Source organism: Octodon degus, unplaced genomic scaffold, assembly GCF_000260255.1.
Source record: "Octodon degus isolate 3935 unplaced genomic scaffold, OctDeg1.0 scaffold00122, whole genome shotgun sequence".
In the NCBI taxonomy this organism is placed as follows: domain Eukaryota; kingdom Metazoa; phylum Chordata; class Mammalia; order Rodentia; family Octodontidae; genus Octodon; species Octodon degus.
The window spans coordinates 7830113-7841685 of NW_004524698.1; the positions used below are offsets into that span (position 1 = coordinate 7830113).

Genomic DNA, 11573 nt, shown 5'->3' on the forward strand with positions numbered 1-11573 from the left:
CACAGGTGCTTTAGCACAGATATAAACTGTCGACAACCAGGCAGTATGATCCCTGACAACTTAGGAGTGAAAGGAGCTGGTGGGGCTCACTTTTGGCCTCTGCCATCTGTTTGGTTTCATGCATCCCTACAATGCCCAACCAACCCATCCTGGGATTAATACCCCTCAGCGTTCTGCTGCTTATAGTATCTCTTCCCACCAGGCTAACCACAGCAGCTTTCATTTTTCCAAAATCATTTCTTTGTGTTAAATATTAATAGCTACTTGAGAGAAAAAAATTTTAAATGACAGACACCAACCAAAATTTAGAAGAGGGGCAGTCTCTTCAAACCAGGCCCCAGAGATGGCTTTTGAAAACATGTTTCAACTGTTTCAAAATATATAACATACAAATACATGCATATTTTTGTTACTTATTTTGACAGAAATGTGATTATATGTAGTTCCCATTCTTGCTTTTCTTCATTTAACAATGTACCTTGCAGATCTATGTTTAGCACATATACAATTACACAGCTAAATTACTTAGTGGGTGTTTGAAATGCTTATAATTTGTCAGAATGGCAATGAACATTCTGCACTTACATCTTATGTATTTATATAAGTATTCTGTAAGATAATTTCATACCAGTGGGAATTTTGGGTAGAAGGAAGTTTATTTTAATACTGGGAATGGGACCCAGGGCCTCTTGCATGCTAGGCCAGTGCTCTATCACTGAACCACATCCCCAGTGATTGATTGATTGATTGATTGATTGATTTTTGACAGGGTCTTGCTATGTAGTCCAGGCTGCCCTTGAACTCACTTGTAACCCAGGCTGGCTCCAAACTCATGGCACTCCTGCCTCAGCCTCCTAAATGCTGGAATTACAGGTGCATGCTGCATGCCTAGGCCCCAGTCCTTTTTATTTTTGAGACACAGTTTCACTAAGAAATGCAGGCTGGCCTCATGCTTCAGCCTCCTGAGAAGCTGAGATTACAAGTATGCTCCACCATCCCCAGCTAAGATTATGTAATTTTAAACAGATATTACTAAAATGTCCTCTGAGATGGACAGTGATGTACATCTGTAATCCCAGGTACTCTGGATGTTGATACAAGAGGACCGGCAGATGATGCCAGCCTGAAAAAGAAAGAGACCCACCTCTCTCTCTCTCTCTCTCTCTCTCTCTCTCTCTCTCTCTCACACACACACACACACACACACACACACACACGGGCCTTTAAAAATCTTTTACTAACACAATCTGTGTACTGTGGACAGCAGACTACCCTCCCATCCTGGACCTCACTGGCTTTTTTTTTTTTTTTTTGCGGAACCGGGGATTGAACTCAGGCCCTTGCGCTTGCCAGGGAAGTGCTTATTCCACTGAGCCATCTCCCCAGCCCCTCACTGGCTTTCTTATCGAGCAATTGTTCCTCTCTGATCCAGCTTTGTAGCCCTCAAGGGGCCTCTGGACAAGGGGCTTTGGACTTCATATGCTTGCTTTTCATCTGCTCTAAGGCTCCATGTGTAATACATTCCTTTCAGGGAGGAATGATGAAAGGTCCTGCTGCCCAAAGAAGGGTGAAGACATGCCATGCTACAAAATGGTCTGGGTGCTAAAGCCTCCTCCTTTCCAAGCTCAGCTCCCTCTTCCCCACAGTGACTTAGTCTAGAGAGCCCTCAAACATCTACTTGCCATCTCTTCCTCAGCTAGAGGGCATGCCCACCCACCTCATTGGGCAAGCTTGAAGGCTGTCTTCCCGGACTCACTCCTGTGTGACACCCCATCTCCCAGCTGTGAATCCTGTCAAGTCCACCTTCCCAAATCCCTCCAGAGCACCCACTGCTACTGCTTTCCTGGACAACCAATTCTTGCCTCTGAACTCCTCTGCCCCACTCACTTTTAGAAACCCAAGTTTGAACAAGTCACTATACTTCTTGAAAATTCCACATGGCCCTTCACCACTAGACAACACCTGCTGGGAAAATTCAAATCAATGCCACCCACTAGTGTCTCCAAACTCCCTAGGCTCAAGGTCTCCTTCCAAGGACCCCGAATGTCATTTTTCCCTGGCTGCAGTAACACGTGGACTAGCCTGGACCCTGCTGTGGTGGGCCCCACAGGCGTCCTCTGCTGCAGCAGGCCTCAGCTGGGTGACGGCCACAGATCCACACCAACCTTGTGTGGGTAGGACAATGACACAATGACACCCTGTTCCCATGGAGGAGGTCTTGCTGACCTCCTGCAATAGGAGGAGGATGTGCTACAGCAGCCTGGCCAGGCAGCAGGGGTAGCACAGTGTGCTCACTTGAACTCCTTCTGTAGGGTCAACGATGGCTCCTTTGTGCCCACCTAGCAACTTCAGCCATTTGAAGAAGTAAAACATTTAATTAGAAAGAGGTCATAAAAGTACCCAGACTGACTGAAGAGTCTAACTGGGTGGGCTGAGAACAGCAGGAACAACTGTATTTCAGGATTCTTTGCCTGGGACACTTAGTTCCACACTTAGATTTGCTGGGTTTGAAGGGGAAAATGTCATAGCTTTCCCAGGCCTCACAGACCTCACTGCATTCTCCCTTTATTATGTTATATTCTCTTATAATTGTAGCTGCCATATGTAACAGGAAAGATGATGAAAAGTTGGAATTTGTAGTATTTCTTACAGGGATAAAACATAATTTCTCTTTTCCCTTTCCTTATTCTTTAAAAATAACATAAATGTGTGATTTTAGCCATCCATTCAATTATGAGAAAGGCACTGGGAGGGATGAGAGTGCTGTGGCTCCAACAGCAGGCCCTCCTAGTCACAGACTCGAGGAGCCAGGCAGTGTCCTGGAGCAGCAGAGGATTTGGCTCAGAGTTCTCTCAGTGCAGAAAGACCTGCCTCAGAGCAGGTCCGAGGGACTACACAGTGCTGTCACGAGGGCTCACACACATGAAAGTATTATAGCAGAAAGCTCTGCCCAGGCTCCAGAGTGGGTAGTCCAGGAAGGCTGTGTGAGGGGTCTGCTATCCTTGAAAGGAAGACTAAATATCTGGGTCCAATTTGGGAACCCTTGAGAATTTGGATACAGAAAATTTAACCTGATAAGATGCTCAGGATAAATGAGAATTTAAAGGCAAAGACACTAATTTTAAAACTGTTTTTAAATCCAAAAAATAGATTTTAACTGGCAGATAGGTGATGTCATTAGGTCTGAATATAAAGGAGCAGATTCAAGATGAAATGTTTCAGTATGATCTCAGATAACTACTCAGAAACTAGACACAAAGGTAAAGAGGCCTCAGGAAAATACTGATAATCAAGAGCAAGCAGGCAAAACTGACCTTAAAAGGGAAATAAATGTACCATGAAGATTTCAGGATTAAAACAGTTTGGTACCAAAGAAGAACAGAATGTCCAGAAGTATATCAGCAACCATATGGGAACTGAGTGTATGGTAAAGGCAGCAACTCAACCAGGAAGAATAATAAATATTCAATAAATTAAACAGCCATGGGAGAGGTGGGTAAAGAAAAAGCTCTCCCCTTCTCTCTACCAAAATAAATTCTAGAAGCATCAAGATCTTAGGAATTTTGTTTTTTTTTACAAAACATTTTTAAAAGGCACTATATCTTTTCTATAAAAGATCTTACTTAAAAAAATGGGCGGTTTTTAGTGAAAAGTATAAATAACATATAAAACTGTATATGAAAAGATGTTTTACCTAAGGTAATGAAAGATAATCAACAACATTTTTGACTATCAGGTTAGCCAAAGTTAAAAGGTTAATAGTGACAGCCACATGTGGCAGCGCACACCTATATTCCTAGCACTGGGGAAGCTGAGGCAGGAAGAGCACTGTGAGTTCGAGGTCTGCCTGGGCCAGTGAGAGAGACCTCATGTGCTATGAGGAAAAGATATAAGTACACTGTATTACCAGAAGCATAAGCAGATACACTCTTTCTAAATCTCTGAATAGTAATCAAAATTTTAAGTTCACATATTCCGCTGTAAGAAATTTCCCTGGAGAAGCTCCCCCAATTTTCCAAGAGAGTTCTGATAAAGATGCTCACTGAAGGCTAACTGCAAAAGCAAAACCCCAAAACCACACCAGCATCCTCAAGGAGAATAGTAAAAATAAATCTTGGCATATTCAGAAAAATGGAATATTATGCTATTCTGGGACAAAAGAGGGACCTGGGAAGAGTGGAGTGGAACATAGGCAGTTGAGCTTAACCTCATTATCTGTCTGAATATCAAACATCTAAGACATAACATGGAACAGGTATTTTCCATCAATTATTGATATGTCAAACTTTCCCTACAGAATGTGAAGAAAAAAAAATTTAAAAATAGAAATAAACAATTACATATTTTTACACAGAAATTTAGAAATCTAACCATATACAGTGTTGTAGCAGGACAGTCCTATGACTTTTTTTCTTGTCTCTTGTTTTCATTACCCTTTTTTTTACCCTTTTTTTTTAAAAAAACAAACATTTACTTGAGAGACAGTATAACAATAATTGATATGACATTAGAAGCAGTAAGTATTTAGAAGACCAGAATGACAGGCAAAAACAAGGTAGAAAAAGTAAAGCCATATTAATATGCTGAGCTGTAACAGGCTCATGTCAGCAACTTCTGACATTGCCAGTCTTACAGATAACCCACTACTATTAAGGACTACTGGACTATATTGGATTATTTTGCTGAATTTATGCACCTACAATATTTAAATGGCAACGGAATACCTATCTCTAACAAAACTAAACAAAAAACAGGGATATAAATGAAGGACCATTTTGTGGTGAAATACACACACACACACACACATATATATATATAAAATAGGATATACAGTTACTTTTTCTTAATTCAATGAGAAGAAAGATTTGTACTAAGTGTTTGGATAGATATCATGTCTGCATCTTGTACTATGAATAACTACTATGAAGATAACGATATGTAATGTAGTAATTATTGTAACTGTCCTACTATCTGTTGTGAAACTGTCTCATTGCTATTTGTTTCTCAATAAAATTAATAATAAATAAATAGTTTTATAATCTAAAAAAAAAAAAAGAATGGAGTGGAAGATTGCTTTCCATCTTTTATTCAAGGATACTCTTATGATCCATCCACAACTGAATTTCTTTTTAAAATGTTTTCTGGGTGGAAGATTTATGAGCTTTTTTAGGTTAACAGAATTTTTTGGTTAATTGAAGCACCCCAGACTGCAGGACTGAATTTTGGAGAAGTTAGCTAAAATAACTATATATTGTGATTGCTACACTGACCCATAGCTATCAAAATAAAGTAAGGTGTCCTCTGCTCCATCTATCTCACTGATGAAGATTTACCTCCTCATAAACTTACTGAATATAGATACCCCAGTACTGCTGGTAACAGCAAAAATTAGAAAAACACCTACAATCTTGTATACAGAATATCAGTCACATAAATTACATAAGCTTAAGGAGGCATTCTCTGCAGCTGCCTTACTGAGGCATGGCTTTTCTTCTGCATAAGAAGGCAGCCAGAGCAGACTAATCAATGAAAAAGCACAACATAACATGGTCTTATTTTTTATAAATTTTTGAAAAGACAAATGCACATGTAACTCCTGGAGGGAAACTTCCAAAAGCATCCACAAGCAGTTAGTTTTTTTTTCCCACTGAATGTACAACTGTTACATGCCACTAAATAATTTTTGAAGACTAATGATGTAACACCCTGAACTTCATGAGAACAGGAAAGGCTCCATGCCAAGAATTCAGCTTTTAATACCTTATTCATCTTCCCCACGAGGAGCAAATAATAAAAGGACTGCTGGGGAAGTAACGGGAGAGGGAAGAACAAGGGCCCTGGAGTCACCTGCCAGCACTGGCTTCCTAAACCTGTGCATTTCACCAGCTCCTCACCCTTCAAAGGAAAAAGTCCTCTGCTCTTTGCACCCCAGGATGTGTACCCTCTGTACCCTGACTTTCCACCATGCCCCATCCTGCTCTCCTTTCTACTTTAGGTTTATGCCGAGTGTCACCAAAGTGTCACCTCCCCAAGCCAATGCTGTTTCTTGGTGTCACATCCAGACCCATGCCCTTCCTCCCTCTCATTTCAGACTCTGCCTTGACATTGCTCTTTATAAGCCTCTGGCTTCTCCAGGTTTCCAAAGGTCTCCTATCTCTGGTTCCCCTGCCCTCTTTTTCCTTTTTCATTAGCCTATAAACCCAAACACACACACATGCACCAAAGACTTTCAGACTGGGTCTTGGCCTACTCCATCTCTCTGTGTAGCTTCCCCTGAGGAACTTTTTCTCTTCTGCCTAGTCTTGTGCTGGCCAGGGATTCTGCCCCAAACTTACAGAGGTTTGGGCTGCAGCAGCTTGTTCTTAAAAGAGTAAAATGTTAAATGGCAGCTCTGAGGGCAAGTGACACATTTCTTCCTTAGAACTGACTGGGCTCTTGCTTGAGTACTGTAAGTCTTTTTTTTTTTTTTTTTTTTTTTTTGTCTTTTTGTCTGCCAACATATTCTCTTGGGCTGGTCAGACATCACAGAGAAGGTACCTCATCCTCTGTGATGCCAGGCTTGAAGCCAGGTCAGGAAGAAAGATGGGGGTTGCTCACTATTAGCTTGTGAGCTTTCTCTAAATTTCTACTTTCAGAATGTCTCCTCACTACATGTGCAATGTGTCTGGTGTCTCTCAATCCAGTTAAGTCTCTGGCTTACTCCTTCCATCTTCTGCCAAGATGGCTACTTGGAGAGAGAGATAGGGCTGTGAGTCCTGCTTCTTAGATGTTTAAGTAATCCTCTTGTTCTCAGTCCTCCCTCTGGCCCCCTTTCCAGAGATTCCTGAGGTCTAAAGGGAGGTCATGGTCAAAGGTAGCTGCTTCAAGGCCAGTAGCTGAGTGAGCATTTGCCTATCTGCTTTGTGGCAAGCATCTCCTGTCCTGCTAATTTTGATTTTATGCTTAAAGAAATTCCTTCACTGTTCTTTTAGAGAAATGTGATTAATCCACATTCTTTCACCTCTATGACTTAAGTTTTTTTTTTTTTTTTACGGTACTGGGGATTGAACTCAGAGCCTTGTGCTTACCAGGCAAGCACTTATTCTACTGAGCTATCTCCCCAGCCCCCTTTGTTTGTGTTTGAGACATGGCCTCACTATGTAGCCCAGGCTGGCACTGACCTTGTGGCATCCCTTCTGCCTCAGCCTCCTGAGTGCTGGGGTTACAGGCATGCACTACCATGCCTTATAGTAACTTAAGCATTACTGTTCTACTTCATAAGAGAAAAAGAGAGTTGGAAAGCTATATTACTTGCTGAAGGTCACCCAGCCAATACACAATAGAGCTGTATTTTGAACTTATCATTGGAGCCCAAGTGTCAGCACACAGACTTGAACTTAGGGCTGTCCAAGTTTGTTCAGAATTTGTTCTCTAGCACAGCCTACTCCCCTATCTCTAAGGCTCACCCAGGGCTCAAGAATATACTCCCCCGGATCCAAGAGCTGTCTTGTACAGTTTGTGTTTTCATTTTTCCCTTTTTTTTTTTTCAGCACCAGGGATTGAACTCAGGAACTTGCGCTTGGCAGGCAAGGACTTATTCTACTGAGCTATCTCCCCGGCCCATGTTTCCATATTTCTTAAAGTCAGTATATCTGAATTAATCTAGAAAAACCCCCTTACAATTTATCACTGTCTAGGGATTATGGGGTCTGTACGTGCATTTCTGTTTGTCATCTCATTGCTCTTGAGCTCTTTCATCATTTCAGACTAATGAAAAGAGAACAGAGTCCCCCTTACTCTATAAACAGTACTTTGCAACAAGGGAATGAAAATAAGTGAGGGTCTAATGTGAGAACTAAGGAGAAAAAGTGGTGGAAGAATGTCAGCCCATCCCACGAGTGAATTTGGGCTCTTTATGAAAGATGCTGAAAGGGTGATACTCAAAGCCTTCAAAGTTGTGAGTGCCAATCCTATTTCAGCAAATCATCAAAGAGCAAGAGTATACTAATGTTTATTTGAATATTACTAAATTGGGAATTGTGTCTTAATTTACTTTTTCTTGTTTTGCAATATTAGGAATTGAACCTAGGGCCTCTGCACTGAGCTACATTTTTAGAGGTTTTTTGTTTTTTTTTTTAATTTTTATTTATTGCATACAGGATCTCACCACATAGTTCAGACTCAGTGATCCTCCTGGCTCAGCCTCCCCAGCACTTGGATTACAGGTGTGCACCACCACACCATTTCTGGGCTGGTAAGGCGCGTCCAGGGTTCCAGGGCCAGCATGACATGTGGTACGAGGGATCAAACTCCTTGCACTTGCTAAGCAGGCACTTACTTAGAATGCTGAGCTATCTCCCCAGCCTTCCTAGAGGTTTTAGTTTTTTAATTTGTTTTGAGATAAATAGGGTCTTGCTAAGTCATTAAGTTCTCTGGCCTTGAACTTGGAATCCTTTTTTTTTTTTATGCATTTGGTACAGGGTCTATGTGGTGTTCAGGGTTTCACTATGTAGATTGGACTCATAGTGAACCTGTTTTCAGCCTTCCAAGTGCTGGGATTACAGGTGCGCGCCACCACGTCCAGTCTAAATTGCTGTCTCAGCATGCCCAGGGGCGGGGCTGCCACTGCATGGCATGCCAGTGATCAAACCTAGCTGCTGCATTCTGCCGAAGAAGTCACTTTAGTCTGCTGAGCTATCTGGCTGGCCCCGAAACCTCCTATCTCAGGACCCCAGATGGTTGGTTGCTTTTGTTTTTAATAGCTGACTAGGAGTGAAAAGCCTAAGGACTGACATCTATTATACAGACATAACAGTCAAGGGCTCAATGACTGTTTGGTCAATGACACACCACACAGAGGTCCTGTAAGATTCAATGAAAGTTTCCTATCACCTAATGATATGACAGCCCTCACAACCACTGTAGTACAACCCATCAGCCATGGTGGTTTACATACTGTACTGCCAGTTATATAAAAGTGTGGCACATACAATTATGAACAATGCACAATACTTAATGACGGTTACTAGTTTATGTAATTTTTCCTTTATCTTCAAGAGTATACTCCTTCTTATATACTAAAAAGAAGCCCACTATACCCATGACCTATTATACTTAGAACCCTCATGTTTTTAGTGATTATCTGTCTGTCTGCCTGTCTCTGTCTGCGACTGAACCCAGTGCATGTAAAGCGGCTACTACCTCCCTAGCCCTATTTTATTCTGAGACAGGGTCTCACTAAGTTACTAAATTCCCCAGCTTGCACTCAAATTTCTAATTCTCCTGCCTCAGCTTCTCAGGGCTGGGATTGCAGGCTTGCAGTACTACCCCTACCTGACTGCATCTCTTGACCTCATCAGCAGGTCAAATCCCGGGACCTGTACCATCTCAGTCTGTGAAAACTCTTGGAGAATGGGACAATGGTGTACTTCTTGGAACACATCACCATTAAGTGACATGACTGTATGCAGACGTAACATAATAATTTAGGTATACATGGGGGTCAGAGAGACTTGGCCAAAAAGACATGTCCTCTACTCCTAGGTTAGAACCAAGTTAGTAGAGTATAGGGATCTAATCACTGTGGGGACTTTTCTTTCCTTTAATAATGCTTCTCTTACCTCTCTTACCTTCTTCACTTTTCTTTTGCATAATGGGTTATTAATGTATGTGTCTTTCCTAAATGACAAATAGGGTAAAACATTAGCCATTTTTACAGTGTATATTCATAGCATTTGGCCACAGGGGCAAGATGACAAGTCCTGTAACTGTTTTTTAAAAGAAATCACGTTCAGTATAGGATTAGCATCTTTAATCCAAAAATCTGAGAATTTGATTGCCTACATGATGCCACAAGTAGAAAATTCTACACTTGGCTCCATGTGACTGGTCAAAGTTAAAACTCAAGTGAACTAAAAATATTGTATGAAATTGTCTTTGGGCTATTTGCAGGGAGATTTGGGTCTCACGTCTAAGATATCTCATTAGGTATATGCAAACATTTCAAAATCAAGGGGAAAAAAACCCACAAATCTGAAACATGTTTGCTCCCAAGAATTTTGGATAAGGGATATTCAATCTTATTAACCCATATTAAAATTGAGAAAACTGTGGCTACCAGCTTAACTTGCTCAGTGTCGCTGGAATGAAAACTCGAGCAGCTGGGCCGCAAAGCCTGTACATAGAGCTATACGAGCAGGCTTTGTTCTTAAGCAAATTGCAACTCTCAGGAATCAACGAGATTGCTGAAGTCACAGGCTGTGTGTGGCTTAGGAAAAGGCCTCGTCCCTGAGCCTCAGTTTCCCCATCTGTGAAATGGGGACGTATCCCTGAGCGCCTAACTCTCTGGCAGTTTGAAACGCACGGGATGTGAAGCCAGTGGGAGTGTGGTGGCTAGTCCTCTCCAAGGCGCTTACCATTTGATAATGTTGTGAACCAAAGGTAAAAAGGAGTAGTTCTCCTCTTCCTTCACGTCGGCCGGCGACTGAGGCCGTGGCGCCGGCGACTGCTGCGGCTGGGGCGCGGCAACAGGTGGCGGCGGCTGAGGAGGTGGCAGCGACTTGGTCTCGGGCAGCGGCGACTCGGATGGCGGTGGTAATGCATCCTCCGCCTGTCGCCCGGGTGCCACCCCAGCGGAGGCCATAGTGGCGGGACTCTGTCCGCGAGTCAACCAAAAAGCACTCCAGAAGCCCGCCAGCTGAGGGTGTCGCAAACCGCTTACGTCACTACCAGGCGCTCTAGTGAGGCCTGGACGGAACTGAACATGCGCACTGACGTAAAGGGGGGAACCAGAAGGGGGCGGGGAGTATTGCTAGGCAACAAGCTGTGGGGTGGGAGTGAGATGGCCTGGGTTAGGTTGTGTGTCAAGCTAAATAATTAAATAGGAATAGAAGGCTTAATTTAGAAGTAACAGTTTTCTTATTTCTATGACGAAGAGGATCAAAAAACAATAAACAGGAAACGTTGAGGTAAATAAGGTGCCGCATACTGTCTTCAAGGACCCAGCAACATGGGAGGAAAAATGAATGACATTTAGGGAGTGCCTGTGTGAGGCCTGGGCTCTGCGGGCACAGAATCTGGGAACAAGGGCCTGTGCTTCTCCACCGACTGAGCCCGTAGTGCGAGACCCGCGCTGCGGCCAAATGATACAGAGGCAAATAAACAGTGCTCTAAAAGTTCCACATGGCAGCAGAGGAGAAACGTACTTTAACTTAACAAGCATTGGTATGTACTTGTGGGCCGACAAGCTAGGCGTGTGCATAGTGAATTTCAGTACAAAGCAGAGGGAATTCACACCAGGAATCAGATACCCTTACTTCCTTATGCCTTTAGGTCCCAGTGTCCTTACCTCTAAAATCTTACTTAGTTCAGCGTCATGGCAGAGCTAAACTAGTACTTTTTGACTTCACATACGTAATTGACCCCAAAAAGATCCTCTAGGGGCCTAGGCTCAAGAGGAAGACTTCTGATAGGTTTGTGTTTATGCTTCTCAAACCAAGTGTGATGTGAGGGCTGTATTACATATTTCTAGCAGTGGGCACAACTAACTATCCTAAGCTTGGTGAACATGCAGAAGACACAAGCTACAAAACTGT

At 42.6% G+C, this 11573-nt stretch overlaps 1 protein-coding gene across 1 annotated transcript in view; it reads right to left on the reverse strand.

Annotated features, from left to right (window-relative positions):
- Positions 1–10686, reverse strand: part of Med9 (mediator complex subunit 9) — a 14161-nt gene extending 3475 nt beyond the window's left edge. Inside the window, exon 1 of the mRNA XM_004640305.2 lies at positions 10395–10686. Within this exon, the coding sequence (XP_004640362.1) occupies positions 10395–10621 (227 nt within the window). The 5' untranslated portion in view covers positions 10622–10686. The remainder of the gene's footprint in view (positions 1–10394) is intronic.
- Between the last annotated feature and the right edge of the window lie 887 nt (positions 10687–11573).